Source organism: Nilaparvata lugens, chromosome 1, assembly GCF_014356525.2.
Source record: "Nilaparvata lugens isolate BPH chromosome 1, ASM1435652v1, whole genome shotgun sequence".
In the NCBI taxonomy this organism is placed as follows: domain Eukaryota; kingdom Metazoa; phylum Arthropoda; class Insecta; order Hemiptera; family Delphacidae; genus Nilaparvata; species Nilaparvata lugens.
The window spans coordinates 11,649,824-11,667,402 of record NC_052504.1 but is presented as its reverse complement, the minus strand read 5'-3'; the positions used below and the strand labels follow the sequence as shown (position 1 = coordinate 11,667,402).

Sequence of the window (17,579 nt, the reverse complement as noted above, 5' to 3'; positions counted from 1 at the left end):
AAATATTACCAAGACTGTACAAGAGGGTATTAAAACCATGGATGAAAAATTTTCTAATTTCAAAGAGGAAGTGAAGAGTATGATAGATATTAAAATAGATATGCAATCTACCGTCATCAAAAAATTGGAAACCCATATAGATGATGTCACATGCCGATTGAATGAGCGGTTGGACGGGGTGCCCAGGGAAGTAGAAAAACAGGTGGATGTATTGGGTAAGGCGCTAGGCACCACTATCATGGGAACTGTCATGGAAAAGGTATTAGAAAATAAAGATGAGATAGAGTCCAAGGTGGAGGAAAACAATAATAAAATAGCGAAACTAGTCAAGGAGCAAAGTAACATGCAGACAGGTATAGCGAATTTAACGGAAGAGGGGGCAAAATCACGAGAAAGGTACGGCATGTTAGAGAATGCTATAGGCGGACAACAATTGAAGCTAACTGGATTGTATAATGAAATGAATGCGAATAAGAAAATTATGAACGATAACTGGATCGCAAATGAAGAACGAGTCTCCAGAATAGAGACCCGTATGGAAAGTATCCCAGTCAGTCGGATGCATTATACACCGACCGAGGTGGTAAACGGCACTCAACTTTTCCAAAGTCTGGGAAAATTTGATAATTCCTACCGTCATATGCAACCCCGACCATTCATAGATCAAATAAAAGCTATTCAGGAATTGATACCCACCTCTTGGTTAGTATGGCGTTTCCAACTGTCCAGTCTATTACTCGGCGAGCCACTGATGTTTTTCCAGAGCCGGATGCGAGATATCAATAGCCTGGAGGACTTCATCTCCCAGTTCCTGCAACAGTATTGGAGTAAATGTAAACAGATGGATGCATTGTCAGAAATTATTTTATGCACTTACAATAGCAGAAATGGACAATCCTACACTGATTTTATAACAGATTTGATGAAGAGAAACTATCAGTTAGACGAATCTCTAGCTGATTCATCACTGGTCCACATATTATCAAAAAAGCTTCCTTTCAACGTTCGTATGACACTAGCAGTATCCTCAATTACCAGTTGCAAAGAATTAATGGAACATTTACACTGTATCCAATCCGTTACTTCCGAATCTAGTCAGGTAAACAATCGCACAAGAAACTCCAATCATTCTTTTCATCATAATAGCAATAGCTTCAGGAAAAATTATAATGGTGAGAACCAAATGTCAAATGCCGGAGCAAACACCCGATATCAAAAATACCCCGAAAATATTAGCAGAGGTCAATCGTTTGAAAATAATTCTAGAAATAGATCTCCATATTACAATAACAAACAACAGGATAGAGGAGCATATTATGATGGAAGAGATCGTTTAAATGGAAATAATTACAAGCGAGATGGAGGTCACAAGAACCAAGGTGAAACACATCAAAATCATAACCGGACAAATACATCTTACACAGTAGCACATACAACAAGGACAACACAAAATCAACATGCAAATGACCCACCACCAGACACACAGGAGCCCATACAAGACAGCCTACCACACAAAACCGCCGCCCGCCATGCACTTAAAACGCCCTGTAAACATCAATCCCTCTTGAGCCTTATATTTCCCACTGAAGAACCATCACCGCAGGAAGAGCAACCCGCCACCGAGGAACACCAGGTTACAGTAGAGGAATTATGTAATATGGAGCCCACATGCGATCAACCCGTTTTGAATGCCACACCCGCGCATCAAGGGACCACCACCAAGCATCCGCGCACAGGACTTATGCACACCAAGGAACCCAGGATGGAGGACCAAGAGGACGACACCAGGGAGGACGGCATTCGGGATACAAGAAGCATGCACCGCAAGGCCCGGAGGCGGAAAGTCAGGCGGAAGAAAAAGAAGTACCGCGCGCGACGATACCAGCCGCATGCACGTTTCAAACGCCCGAGGAGGACACCGGACCGAAACCAGGATGGAGGACCGGAGATCGACGGCATGCATCCACGGCACATTCGCTTTAAAGCAGAAAATCAGTGATGTGACCAGAAGAATAGGCCAAAGAAATGGGATAAAACCGAAACATGCATGGATGATAATAATAAAGTGGACTACGTATTGAGTTTGATGAAGGATAAACAATGTTTAAGAAGAGTGAGAGAAATAAGGAATTATATTAATAAAATGAAAGCACCTGACTATTATATGTTGAGAGATTATATTGTTAAAGAAATGATAAATGTTCTGATGTATTGTATACTATTTGTTATGGCTGTGATATGGATAAAGGACTGCATTGTAGGTATGATAGAAGATATTATGTTGTTGTTATTAAAAGAATCTATTATTGATGATGGGAAAGGTAATATTATAAAAATGTTTATTGTTGTGAGCCTACTAATTTATAACGAACTGAAACCGAGAATATTAGATGAAAATAAGAGGAAAGATGAATTAAGACTACAGGATGAATTGGAAAAGAACAGATTAAAAGAAACTACCAATAATGAAACAAAGAATTGTTTGAAAAGGTATACAAGATACCGGGGTTTTATATTTATGAAGGATAAATCATCATCAGGACAGCCTCATCTATAAATAACAACCGTACAGCAGCCGTAACTGAACGTAATACAGTTCAGTTGTATGAAGAAAGCAAACCAAATTTAACTTGGTGGGAAAATATTTCTAATCTCAAACCGTATTATCGAGACACTAAGCGATAAGGATATAAACAATAATATTTTGATTAAACGTCATTGGCCTACCTGACAAGATATACGTACCAGACGAACGCCAACAATAAACTTAATTAGCAGACGAGTATCCACTTCGAATAACAACACCTGAAAATAAAGAAATAAAAAATTTAGAAACCATCTTTAACACCTTTCTTATTAGTGAAACAAGAGAATAAATAACTTCTAATGTTAAAAGCCAACTTACCGTTGTTTAGCCAGAAGAGACATCAAAATGGCGACAAGTGATGAACCGAAACCAATGGAAACCAGCTGTCCACTACGAAAACCAGAGTAGTCAATGCCTATTAAATCATCTAAGTTGACACCCCCAAGAAAAATTCAAGTGTCATATAAATGTGAATTGTATGTAGAGATGTTATAAAAATATCATATTATTATTATTTATGTATAAACTAATTAAGAAAATCACTAAAATTATCCGCCAAATGATCAAACCGCATAGTTACCACCAAAAGCATTAATCCAAAGTCTCAATGTATTAGATGAATAAGAAGTTCTTGTTGATAAAACCTACCAAAGATTATCCTTAAAAATATCCATTATATGAAAGCAAAGCCCAAATTCTGCAAGAGAATGAAATGAAAATGTACAAGTCACTGTTCTATGTTGAGGGAGAAAAAATATTATATTCTGCAAGTCAGAGAATTACCAGTTTGTTAGGTTGGCAATGATTTTGCACCAACGTTCAAATGTGCTTCTGACCTGAGGGCGGAGCGTGGATTAGAAAAAAAAAAGTTTATATTGTGTATTGTGTGTAGAAGGAGATTGGCCGATGTAAGGCGTATGTATTTGAATTGAATTTATTTATTGTTGTATATGTTGTTGAATTGTTAGGAGGTAGGATTCTCAGTAGAGTTATTAACAGACTTTGTAACATGTATGATTTCTGATCCAAAACCAACTGGATCATAAAATTTATATTATATTCTCGAATTGTCATTTTAAATCAGAAATCAGAGGGCGTTTTGTGTCATGTGGTAATTTAAAACCACCAAATATTTTTAAATGAGCCAATGAAATGTAATAGAACTATAAAATTGGAAAGAAGGTTAGACCTACCCAAAGAGTAAATCAACTCAAATCAAGTATTATTAGCGATCAGGAGTAATAGCATTATCAACAACGATAAGAAAACATGTATTATTGTGATTTAATAATTATGAGAACCCATTGGTAAGATCAAAAAATTATAAAGCGGCATACTTATTATTGGCGGATTATAAAAAAAATAAAATGCATGAACATTGAGGTTAGAGTTACTTGTTTGCATTTTGAAAAGAATTAGTCGATCTTGGATAAATCGATAATTATCAGAATCAATACTGAACGAATCAGCTGATTATTCGATCAACCCATATGACCGGTTGAATCATATAAAATTCACTCATAAAGGATATATTATGTATACTAAAGGAAGTCGATGTGTAGACTTACAAACAACTATTATTTCTGCATAAATATTTATTATAATCCAAAAAAGCATGATAAATCAAGAGTATACAAAACTCATATAAAAACTAAATGTATTATCTATTAAAATCGTATGTTACGATTTATTTATGAATTCAATTAAGATAAACACTCCATATATTTGTATAAAAACTTCTTTTATTAATTTTTTCTATTATAAAGCCGAGGAAGCCCTGATTCCCAAGGCAACCAATTGTATTGAGTCTATTAAATTGAAGGCCAATCAGAGAGTAGCTTACAGAATTATTCTAGGAAGAGGCAAATTTTTCTGAAAACCTCCTTCTTCTGGCTTAAGATCCTGACCGGAGAGGATGCACATGGAGTTTAGGGTTTTTTCTTATTCCTTTTAAAAATTTTTAATGAACTATTAAGCCAAACCCTTTTTTAAATGTAATGTATTTGTGTTGAATGTTAATTATTTGTGAACTCAGTGCTGTCAAGGAGTTCGTAATTGTAAAGATTCCCATAAAAATAGCTTTAATTCGAAAGAAACTTATGAAAATCTGGATCACGCGTTAGCCCAGCAGTGACGAAAAGGAGCCTACCCAATTAATTATTGGAAATAATTAATTCGATCCACGAGAACATCTAGAACTTCTGTTCAGTGAGTGATAAGTCCAACGAGCTCGTTTTTTCTACGTCCAGTGGGGGTAATTAATTAACAAAAAAGCGCTATTCCAATTAATTTAAATTAAAATAAAAAGTCACCACGTGTTGAACAATATCACATAGTTCATAAGAACCTTTTATAAATTTATTTATTATATGTAGGAAGCTTACTTCCATGCACAGCCCGAACTCATATAAATCCCTGAGATCTCATGTTTGAATATTAATTATTAAATATTAATTTTGTTTATTGAACAAAGTATACCATATCAAACTTATAGGCCGAACAGGTTTTTATTGGCAGAATTTTGTATTGATTGGAAGTCTAAGTACCAGTATTAAATATAATATATTTATGAATTTGAAACTCATTATTGTGAATATTAGCAAAGCCTGTGATAATTATTCAGATTTTAGAAATAGATTATTTAAGTGAATTATAAATATATCGAATATTTTATGCACATATTTTTTATGGGAATATATTTTGTGTTTTATGTCAGCATACAAATCGTAGAAATTTATTTTATCCTAGTTCATCTCGTGATATATAGTTTGAGCTGTTTTAATACCAACAAATATTTAGCAGCACTTAAAATTATTGAATCAAGTAATATTAATCCTATTCAGAGCACTCAATATTTATCATCCTTTGATGATATTCCTCTCATCTACCAGAACAAGTATATTAAGAAATTATATTAATAAGGTTCCAGTTATATCATATAAGGATCCAGAGAGCTTCAAGAACTGGCGCTGTAAGTTCTAAGGAATTTTGAAAGGGTATATTGGTGAATACTTGTATTCACGACGAGCGTTTTAAGAATCAACTAGAAACAACTATAGTTGGTCCTGATTATTCTCTAGTGGTACATGGTTACTGATAATCAGTCATCAAATATTCTTTTAATTTCCTTACTGGTATTCTTCAAGAATTTCATAGAAGCAGCGGTAAGAATTATCAATCCCTGGTCCTTGAACCTTATGGTGATTACTTATATTTGGAATATTCATGTTTCTACCACTGAGCTAGAGCTGAGGTTTGAACCCAGTAATTTTGCGAGCCGGAAGGCCTTAATTTTTTGTGAATTTATTCGCAAAAGAGGGAATTTAGAGACGGCTCTTATAAGTATCAGAAACACCGTATCAACTGTGAAGGATTTACAATTCACAACTTCACATAATAGCTTCACAACGTGGGACTCTATCATAAGAGATAAGCCCTCCAAGGAGCACAACTTCACAATGTGCACCATTTTTTCAAATAATATTAACTGTTTAAAATTGGGCCAATGTTTTTGAAACATCCTGTATATTGATCTCTGAAGTTTTGAACGAAACTTGTCCAACCAATGCAGAATTATTAGCTTGATATGCGAACAAATGAAAATTTTACATAGATTCAAATGGAAGATAAAATGGCAAAAATGTTGTCAAAAAAAGTTTTTTTTTGCGATTTTCTCGAAAATGGCTCCAACGGTTTTCATCAAATTTATACCTAAAATAGTAATTTGTAACAGCTGTGCCTAGTGGAAAGTTGTGTGTATATTTTTGGCTTCAAAGTTTTCTGAAATAACTTAATTTATTCAAAGTGCGGTGATATTAAGTGCAAAATTTGACTATAATTTGGTATTTTAATCATTTTAAATTGAAAATTTCTAGCTAATATATTATATTCTTGGACATAACTTTGAACTTTAACTTTCCTCTGTAAGAACATAACCAAATTTTTCGGACATTTTATTATTTATCAAAATTTGGGAACAGAATAGTTTTGGGCTATGCCTGTTGTTCTATCCCGATCATATTAATATGATTTGTAATTATATCAACAAATGAATAAATAAATAAAATAAGCTATATCAAATGCCACACAAGTCCCATATCTGTAAAAATTTCAGGAGCTCCGCTACATCTATGCAAAGTTTGATTTTAGATTTCCAATTATCAGGATTCAGACATAATTTAAACAAAAAACAGTGTGGATTCTTCTATGTATTGATAAATCAACAGAAGTGGAGTGAAACTTGTTTTTCCATTCAACCATACAGTGCGCAGTTGCAATGGATAGAGCTATCTTATAGTTAACTATCTAATATACAGCTTCTATAGTAGACAGCTGCAATTCAAGTTAATTTGGTACCATATCTGGTGTTGATTTTTGTTAAAAATATGATCAAATATTTATATTCTAAAACTGGGTTTGGAATTTGAACTGTTCAACAGAAAGCCCCTGAAATGCTCTTCCATGGAATGCAGTAAATGAGCTTATTAGAAATGGCATGAACTTAGCTGATCCTTCAATGTTCTTACCAGGTGATCAAGCAGTTGAAAAGTTCCAATAATATTCAATCCCATTCGGCTATTTATACAGCATGTTTCCTCTTTTTATGATTTTCCAAGTTGTATTTATAACCACATTTGTAATAGCAGATGTTACATTCATAAGGCTTTTCTCCAGTATGCTTTATCATATGCCTTTCTAATCTATTGAGGTCTGGTGCCGCATATTGGCAAATTTCACAAATGCGTTCCTTCCCATTATGAATCTTAGAATGCTTTTCCAGGACTTCTTTTGTACCACCTACAAATCTGCACTTGCCACATTTGTAAGTAGGCATGGTGTCAGAATTTGTATGTTTGTTTTGTATGTATGTTTCTGAATTGGAACCTGTGTCATTGGATCCATGTTTGATTTTCCTATGATGGTTCAAATAAGTAGATGAAGTAAATTTCTGACCACATTCCTTGCAGCTGTAAGGTTTTTCGCCAGTGTGCGTCCTGATGTGCTGTTTCAAGTGGTTCAAACGAATGCTTCGATAACCACAAATATTACAACAGAAAGGCTTCACACCAGAGTGAATTTTCTTATGTTTTGAAAAATCGCTAGAAAAGTAGGTTTTGTAACTGCACTCACTACAGGAGAAAGGTTCTACACCAGTGTGGATTCTTCTATGTCTTGATAAATAATCAGAACTGAAGCTTATGTAAGTACACTCAGTACAGTGAAAAGTTCTAATTCTAGGGCGAACAGTGTGTGTTTTTTCGTGTCTCGTTAAACGGTAACGCCGAGAAAATGTGGAATGACAAATCTTACAACTGAAAATTTTATTGTATCTCTTGCATATCTCGCCTGTGTGGATTCTCATATTATGATCTTTCAAACTACCAGAATCAGAGAACTTGGAGTCGCAAATAGTAAATTATGCTTATACGCTGACGATATAAGTCTGTGCATTGCTGATAAGGACTGGAACACAACAGAAATTAAATGTAGCAATTCTATATCATTAACTAAAAAGTATTTAAATCACAGACATCTGCTACTTAATGATAACAAAACAAAGTTCTTCCATTTTACTTGTAGAAGTTCAGAGGTAAAACAACTTAATTTCGTAGATAATAAGAAAGAAATTAAATTTTTAGGCCTATATCTTGAAAACACACTAAGTTGGTCCGTTCACATTCAAAAAATATGTAAAAAAATTAAGCTCAGGAATTTTCGCGCTGAGACGACTAGCAAAAATTTCCAACTTAGAAACGTTAAAAGCAGTGTACTTCGCAATGATCCACTCCCACATTTCATATGGAATTGAAATATATGGAGGAACAAGCATCTCAAACTTAAATAAAATACTCCTATTACAAAAAGAAGCAATAAGAATAATTCTAAATCTTGATAGAGAGCAATCATGCAAGCCATTCTTCAGTAAGTTAAAGTTCATGACGGTGTACAGCCTGTACATTTATAGGACAATATTATATATAAAAACTAACGAATCTAGATTCCCACGGCAAGTAGATATACATAATTACAACACAAGAAATAAAAATAATTTTACAATAAAGAAACACAATAAGGAAAAATATAAACAAAGTCCAACGTACATGGGAATAAAATTTATTGGTTGTCTCCCAGGTTGCATAAGACATGAACCTGATAGATCAAAATTTAAGGAATTGCTGAGAGCATATTTGATGGATATAGCATGCTACAGTATAAACGAGTTTACTGTAAAAAAATGAATTTTATACAGTCACTAATTTCTCTTTAGCTTTAAGTTAGTTTTAGTTTTTGACTTTTTCATGTACATTTTCATGTATGTTTTGGAAAGAAATAAATGATTGATTGATTGATTGATTGTGAGGGTGATATTGTGTTAGTTATCCATACAGAATAAAAAGACAGATATTGCCAAACCACAGATCTATTGAAAAACGAGATATCAGTTCCAGTTGTTGAACCATTATCAATCTCTGGTAAACAGAGTTGGACTATGGAGTTTACCAGCGATTGATAATGTTTCACATTAAGTTTTCGCAGTTAATCTTTCCAACTCAATTGATAATACTTTACATGTAAACACAAATGAATTATGTAAATCACACTATTCTAAATATTTAAATGTTGTGGTTCATTATTTTTGTTTTCAAACTCTCTAGATGGCAATGTTCAACTTGACCAGCCAAGGCAAGCTATCTGACATCTTTTTGTTTTTGTTCAGTCAGCTTCAATTGTTATAGCACAAACAATAGCTATAGATATTAATAGATATTGCAGTTCACCCTCTCAAAACAATATTGTAAAGAATATCATTTGAAAATAGCAGAAAGTAGGAATTCATCTCAATCCGAATTGAATAACAGGTGTGAAGCAAATAATACAAGGTGCGCCAGAGAAACTTACTTTTTTGAAAGGTCAATAAAAACAAAAGTGATTCAGTTATTATTTTATCTTTTTTTATATGAAAATATCCCAATTTTTTTCATGCAGTCTTGGAAATGACAACAGATCAATGGCGATTCCCATTGCGCATGCACTGGAATGAAGTCGATTTTTGAAATTAGTATCCACTCGTTGCAGTATATCAATCGGTATGTTGGCAATGGCGTCACGAATGTTGTTCTTCAGGTGTGCTATGGTTCGTGGTCGATCGACATAAACCAGGGATTTAAAATAACCTCATAAAAAACGCATTGAGGAAACGCATGTGGAAATAAATGAGCCTCGTCATTGAAAAAATACGACGTCTTCAGGCTGGTTGTCAATCAGCATATCAAATACATTTTGAAGGGCAACAAAAACGCGTTCAGTCAATTCTTGAACAGCCAATTAATAGGGATGGAATTGAAGGTCTTCATGGAAAATTCGTCGAACAGTGGAGTTAGAAATTGCCATAGCAGCTGCGTGTTTGCGAGCCGAACGCCGGGGAGAATGCATTACTGACTGCCTCACTTTTTCGATATTTTCTGGAGTTTTGATGGTTCGTTGAAGTCCATTTCTGGGTTTAGCGACACTTCCACACTCCACTATAAATGAATTAACCCACGACAGAATCGAATTACGGCCAAGAACGAGTCTGTGAGGAGGAATTTCAAATCGAAAGTGTTGCGGAGGAAAAACAAGTGATCGACCAATAGAAAGAGAGCTCTCAACTGCAAAGGCCAGATCTTCAGACCAGAGCAATATGGCTACTTATTTGCGGGAGGATAAAATTGGGAACTTCTTCCTCCAGATGCGCCCCCTCCTGCCACTCTAAACAACAAATTCACCACGCGGGAAATATTTCAAATAAGTAAGTTTCTCTGGCGCACCTTGTACATTCTCCATTTAATAGCAACAGTTACTGCCTGCCTGATGAGTCATGTCAAGGACCCTGAAATTAATCATATGCAATCTGAAAACTCTGACACCAGATTACTAGATGGCATTAGTTATTCACCTCTTAACAGAAACAAAATGGAAACTGTGACTCACCATCATGACTTGAACTACTCTCTGCTTTCCAAGTGGAACCAATTTCATAATTATTGTCATCCTGGAATAAAAAACAGAACAAGTAAGATCCGAATATTATCAAAACGTGAGTGAAGTGAAGAAACCTGAATTAAAACGGTCATGAGATCACAGCAACTATCATAACTTGTAAGTTGTACACATCAATAATCCTGATGGGATAATTTTCTACAACCTGACTTACTAATTAATTAATATGTATTAAATCACATCCAGTTGAATATAGGTGGATAAAGTAATATGTAATTTACAAGGATGCAAGGGATCATGGTGAGCTTTTGACAAGTCTGAACAGTGGAACAGAGCAGGCAAAAAGTATGAGTCTGCAATGAATATTTTATTAAAAATTTCTAACTATTTCTGTGATAGTGATTTTGTGATATGTATGTATATTATGAAATTTGAATAAATAGTCTCAGGCCCGGTTGCACAAAAGCCGGTTAAATTCTAACCGTGATTAATTCCAGTTATCCAATCATCAAACTTACTGATGAAATAAAGTGGAAGAATATTATATAAAGTTTTGAGCCTCTTGAGTCTTGTAGAGAATATTTCAAAGCAATGAGACTTCTAACTGTGCCTGCCCTTTTCATTTTTCAAGTTATTACGTTTACAAAAAAAACAAAGAGTTCAAAAGAAATGGCGACACACATAATTATGACACTAGGAATATACATAAGTATTCCTCTAAACACTATAGGACAGCTCAGTATGTGAAAAACGGACATACATGGGACTGAAATATAATTAGAAATGAGTTACCATCTCATATTAGAGAGACTGATAATAATATATTTATCGCCAAAAGACAGCTCAGAGAGTTAATTAGAGGTGTTTACAACAGTGTGCGAGAATTTAAGGGTTAGTATGTTTCAGAATTTTAATCCGGTTAGGATTTATGTACTTATATGTATTATGTATGTATAGGTATATGTAGGTGTATGTATGTGAATGATATATTTTCATTTCACGATTTCCTATACTCTCCTATAGTCACCAGGAAGAAATTTCAAACAAACAGCATGGTTCTGCCCAGAAATGTTTTCAAGATTCAAATCAATTAAAGTTAAGACACATATTTCCATTTCAACAGAAAATATCAACAGTATAACAAACAATAAGGTTAATTTTGAAATTACCTTGAATTAAAATTGGAAGATTTTTTCCCAGAATTTAATTTTTTTATATGGAAGCCCCCTGTGGGTTGGGGGAGCTTTGAGTCGAACAGCGTACTCAAGAATGTGTTGGAAACCAGAATTCACCTACAGTATCCCTGCTTGTCGTAGGAGGCGACTGAAAGGGACCCCAAAGCAACTCCAGAAGTTGCCTTGCCTTCAAACCCACGGGATCTGCCTCGTCAGGGCAGTTTCGGAAGGGCAAAAAGAAAAACCCAAGAGACCAGAGATGGGTGAAGCTCCAGGCACAAATGCGGGTCAAGAGACTGAGTCGAGGGTGACCAGGTGCCCTAGAGGCAATTTGGCGACCCCTCCTTCAGCGGAAGGACCTACAAAAAAGCCAGGATTGGAACTCACTCAAGTCACGAGTTTGTGGGTAGAGAGGCGGCTAAACCTCACCACTGCTCAAAGAAGGGGGGCCATTTAGGCAAAACTTCTTGGGAGAGGTGAGGCTTTTGATCCTGCAAAGTTTTGGAGGGGCAAAAATAAAAAACCCAAGAGACCTGAGATGGGATAAACTCCAGGCACAAATGTGGGTCAAGAGGCTGAGTCAAGGGTGGCCGGGCACCCTAGAGGTAACTTGGCCACCCCTTCCTCAGCGGAAGAACCTACAAAGATGGCCAGGAGTGGAACTCATGTAGGTCACGACGACTAATCAGTCTAAACAGACTGCCAAGCATATCACACTGGATTGCGACAAGCAATCAGGTGATGAATGGGATGTTAGTATAGGGAAAAACTCCTGGTTCTTGTAAAGGACACAGGTATTGACTTGTGGGGTTCTTTGGACCTCTGGATCCTTGAATCCGACCCTTCAAAAACAATAAACAATTTTATATGGAATAAAATTAGTTATAGACAGTGCAGATTTTATAGTAATATTGGATACAGTAGCCTATGTAATGTTCAAGAGGGCATTCAGAAGAGTTCTTCCCCAAGGAAACCTTTTTGATTTAGCCACAAAAAAGTGTTTCAAAGCAATAAAATAATGCAAAGGATCAAAAATTGCAAAGAGGAGGATACAAATTATTTTTATCACTTGTTCCGCGCATACAGTCACAAAAACAGCACTGGTTATAGGTGAATACCCATTGAATCTTTAATTATAGTAATAACCTATTTTTAAACAATTTCTATTCAAATTTGGAAAAGGAACAGTTTTGGGCATTAAGCCTGTTGTTCCTTTCCCAATCATTCAAAGTTGAGAATGATATTGTATCAATTTATAAATAAATAAATGAATATAATTTGACAGTACAGTAGCTGTAGACCCGATAGAATAATGTTTCTTATAAAAATGAATTAGCTACCAACACTCACCAGTAAAAATTCACGCTTTAGTACCAAATTCAAATTTCCAACATTAAAATTTGGCTCTTCATCTTCCAATCTACGCAGACAAACAACTGCTATTCTGCCACCTGAAATTATAAATGAAAACAAATTATAAGTTAGCGAAAAACATTAGCAAGAAAAAATAGAAAATGAAACACAAAGCCTAAGTGGGGTTTCACACCAAAGCTGGGCCGGGCCGGGCCGATACGAGCGGAATCGGCTGGCGCGCTAACTATGCAGGATTTAGTCGGGAGCATTCAAATCAACGCTAGGCGATGCCGAGCGGTGCCGGGCCGAGACGAGCGGATTTGTGCAGTCGGCTTGACGGCCAAGTGGATTCTGCCTTAATTCAGTTTAGTTCCATCTTCCCACCTAGTGAGTTGCGCAGTATTTTGTATTTTCAACTTAAAAAATGTTTTGAAAAGCGAATCGGCAATCGACTTCATTGTGAACGCAGGCAGATTCCGATTTAAGCAGTTGCAATTTTTTCTATGGAATTACCTCGAGAAAAGTTTTCAAACACCGCCCACACACCTTGAAAGAACTAAAGGAGCGAATCAGAGTAGAGATCCAGGCCTTACCAATCGCAGTGTGCCAAAATGTGTTTCAAAAATACGCTACATCAGTGAATTGCTGCTGATTGCTGCCATTCAACTGATATCATTTTCAAAAATTAACAATAAAAACTACATTTCAAGCTGAATTGAACCCATTAAAGAATTTTTTCCCCAAGTTGAACGGTTTATTACTTATAACCCTTCCCAACTCGTCAATCGGTTCTGCCCCACCCTGTACTTATTGTACGAATCAATAAAGAATAATATTAAACCAATCAATTAAAGAAATAAAAATCTAGTTACCATTTTTCAAAATTGTTTATTTACGACTAGATTCTTTTCAAGAGTAGCCTTAGCGAAAAAAGATAAATAATTATTATTATAATAAATATGTTACTATCTTCCACTTTTATAACAGTACTCATGATTTTGTTGATTATCGGACGCGTTTCGTGGCACTGAGCCACATCTTCAGCGTACAAGGAGTAGCTAGATACTGACTTTTTGTGAGCTAGGTATTTTAGGACGTTGATGAGGCCTAAAGTCGTAAACTACCAGTTCAGATGAAGACAAAAGAAGAAATAATTATTCTATTTATCATGTTTCCTGTACATAAGGAGATTGCATCTAACAACACCAAATTTTCCCCATTGCAAAGCATTATCACGGTATTGGAAATGACATTTACATTGTTGTTACTGATTAGAACAGTTCACAAAACATGCTTTGCACACAGCATGCATGAATCAGCTGTTTTGTGAACTGTTACCAGTTCAATAATGGCTAGTTCTGTAATCTAGTATTAGGAAGAGATAACATGAATACTATCAGCAGATCCAGATATTACTCACAAATTTCAAATTCCTTATGATTGTGGGAGGCCAGGCCAACTCCAAGACTTTCTGAAACTATGGACGAATCCAGTGGTTCACTCTGTAACAAACAAAATTACAATTTTCTAAAGTTCTCCCACTAGAAGCACATCATTAATAAGTCATTCCAATCCCGTCTCGAGTCGTCGATGTGGGCAAGTCATCTCTTCAAATTATTCTTGCAAGCTGTAGTAAGGTTTCTTAGTAAGGAAACCTTCAAGTCTATTTTTAAACAGGTTTGTGTTGTCCAATGTCTTCAATTCATCAGGTAGGCTGTTGTAGATCTTTGTACAGATAAATATAGGTCCGCACTGGGCCAGTCTGGATCGAACCGCCAAAACGTGAGCATCATTCCTCCGCCTAGTGTCTAATAGTGTCTAAAAATTGCTGGTTGCCTTGAAAAACACTTGGCTTTCTTCTCACAGTTAAACTTGCTTCCAAGATGAAAAGAGCAGGCAGGGTAAGTATGCCAGCTTCCTTGAACAAGGGCCTACAATGTGCTAAATAGGGTTGCTTCATTATGGTTCTTATGATTCTCTGTTGTAGCAGCAACACTATTTCCATATGCGGGCTGTTTCCCTAGAAAAGAATTCCGTACTGATTGATGCTTTGAAAACAGCCATAGTAAACTTTCATAAGTACTGCCCTGTCGAGAAGTGGTTGAAGACGGCACATCATATAGCAGACAGCTGTTAACCAAGTCGAGAGACACCCAATATGTTGCTGCCAATCCAGATTATCGCATATAGACACTCCCAAATATTTTACACTCTCACGCTGGAACCCTCCAATTTAAGCCTAGGAGTGCTTTCATGTTTTTTCCTATTATAAAATTGTAGGATATTAGTTTTTCCTTTATTCAGCAATAACTTATTTGAATGGCACCATTCACTTACTTCGCCCAATCCATCTTGTGCTCTGGCCCAAAGGCTTTGTTTATCGTGGTCATGAATCAAATGGCTAACATCATCCGCGAAAAGCCAAATATTTCCTATAGAGACATTTTCAGATACGTCATTGACAACCAATTGCCAATTCTTTTTCTTCACCGCCTCCTATAGTACATAGCAGATTCAAGTTATCCATGTATATTTGATCTAATATTGATGGTTGATTCTTGTTAGTAATGATCAATTCCTTCTCAAATATTTTCCATTCATCAATGTAATAAATATTTCTATTAATTAAACATTTTTCATAATAAAAAAATAAGTTTAAAAATATTTATTTATCCATTGATACATACAATACCATTCTTAACTATGAATGATTGAGAAAGGAACAACAGCTTAAAGCCCAAAACTGTTCCTTTCCCAAATTCAGATAGAAATTGTCCAAAAGTAGTTAATGTTTACACATTATGATTTTTGTTCAATTTTGAGTCCAAAATATATATAATAGAAAAATATATTCCTGTTATATATTTTGTTAGTTCAATATATTCCTCAACCTGAAAAACAATTTGGCAGTGGTGTGGAGTTAGAAAATTAGATAGATTTATTGGGGCATTTATGAATAAAAACAGAGCATAAATGCTCATGAGCATGAGCATGGAGCATAAGGTTTTGCTCATGAGCATTAGGTAGAAGCATAAGCATTTGCTTATTTTTATATGAATAAGCTTTACCTTATACTCTTACCTTATGCTCCTGAAATATGGAGCAATTGCTCACGTATTTCAAAGACTTTTCATCAACTTATTCGCCTTTGTGGTCTTACTTTGTTTTTATAGCTCACGTAAGCGCTAAATTTGCAAGTATAGACACCGCTTGTGTTTGGTCGTCTGCTCTGTTCTCTATCCATGAATTGAGTTTTAGGTTAGTTGATCTCTGAATTTTGGAATAATAGTTTGAAAAAATGTCATCTCTGTAATAATCTTCAGCATAATCTTATAATCTCAATAGCCTTCTTATAATCGTCTACACTCTCATCTTCTCAAATGCCTATTCTATTCTATTTCCTATTCTGTGATGGCTATCTTTATATTGGATAGGTATCTTTTGTATTTATTCTTTTGTAGCAATAATGGTGATATATATCATGGTTGAATCTAAAAATAATTTTATAGTTCTCAACTATTGGTTGTGATTGTATCTGGTATAGTTTCCTCTTACTCACACGGATTAGTTGAGCCATTTTACTATGAGCAAAAGGAGAAAAGCTGCTCCAGAATAGACACACCTTTTTTGGAGCATTTACTTCAAAATTTGAGCAAATCATCATCATCAGTGGCGCTACAACCCGCTACAGGTCTTGGCCTCCTCCAGTATTCGCCTCCATTCGTCTCTGTCTTCCGCCCTCGCTTTCCAACCTCTGGCTGCAATCACTTGTGCGTCCTTGTCAACACCGTCCATCCAGCGCAGTCTCGGCCTTCCTGGTCTTCGCCTCCCTTCCATCCTGTACAGCATGAGTCTCCTTGGTGGGTATGTCTCATCTGCCCGAATAAGGTGGCCAGCCCATCGCATTCTACCAATTTTGATCATTTTGACCACATCAGGTTCACAATATACTTGGTAGAGCTCCTCATTCTTCCTCCTCCGCCAGGTCTCATCCACTTTTATTCCACCACAGATGCTTCGCAGTACCCTCCTCTCAAAAACTTTAAGTTGGCTCTCGTCTTTTTTGGACAGTGTCCATGTTTCACTGCCATACATGAGTACTGGCAGGATTAGCGAGCGATATATTTTAAACTTTGTGGCTCTGCTCAGCACTTTGTTTTTTATATACTTGGAGAGACCATAGAAGCATCTGCTGGACAGGAGAATTCTCCTTTCCACCTCCTTTGTTGTTTCATTTTTACCATCGACGAGGGAGCCCAGGTATACAAAATCATCTTTAACCTCAAAACAGTTATCATTCATCTGAAGCCTCTCCCCGATGTTGTGGTTCGTTGATGTGATCATGACCTTTGTTTTGTTTTCATTTATGTGAAGGCCCATTTGCAATGCTGCATTTTTAATATTTTTAAAGGCTTCCTTCATATCATTCACCGATCTTCCAATGATATCAAAATCGTCTGCGTACGCGAGAATTTGGGTTGATT

General features: G+C 35.7%; 1 protein-coding gene across 6 annotated transcripts in view; it reads right to left on the bottom strand.

The window, feature by feature from the left end:
• LOC111045742 (zinc finger protein 28 homolog) overlaps window positions 1-17,579 on the bottom strand; it is a 51,256-nt gene that overhangs the window by 29,742 nt on the left and 3,935 nt on the right. For 2 of the 6 annotated variants that reach the window (XM_039429876.1, XM_039429885.1), the window contains exons 3-4: window positions 14,516-14,597; window positions 13,093-13,193 (exon numbers count right to left, since the gene is read on the bottom strand). The exons of 3 other annotated variants lie outside the window; for them this stretch is intronic. In XM_039429876.1, the coding sequence (XP_039285810.1) occupies window positions 13,093-13,193; window positions 14,516-14,597 (183 nt within the window). Of the gene's footprint in view, window positions 1-10,558; window positions 10,620-13,092; window positions 13,194-14,515; window positions 14,598-17,579 lie in introns of all 6 variants that reach the window. One more of the 6 variants, XM_039429913.1, reaches the window with a different exon arrangement.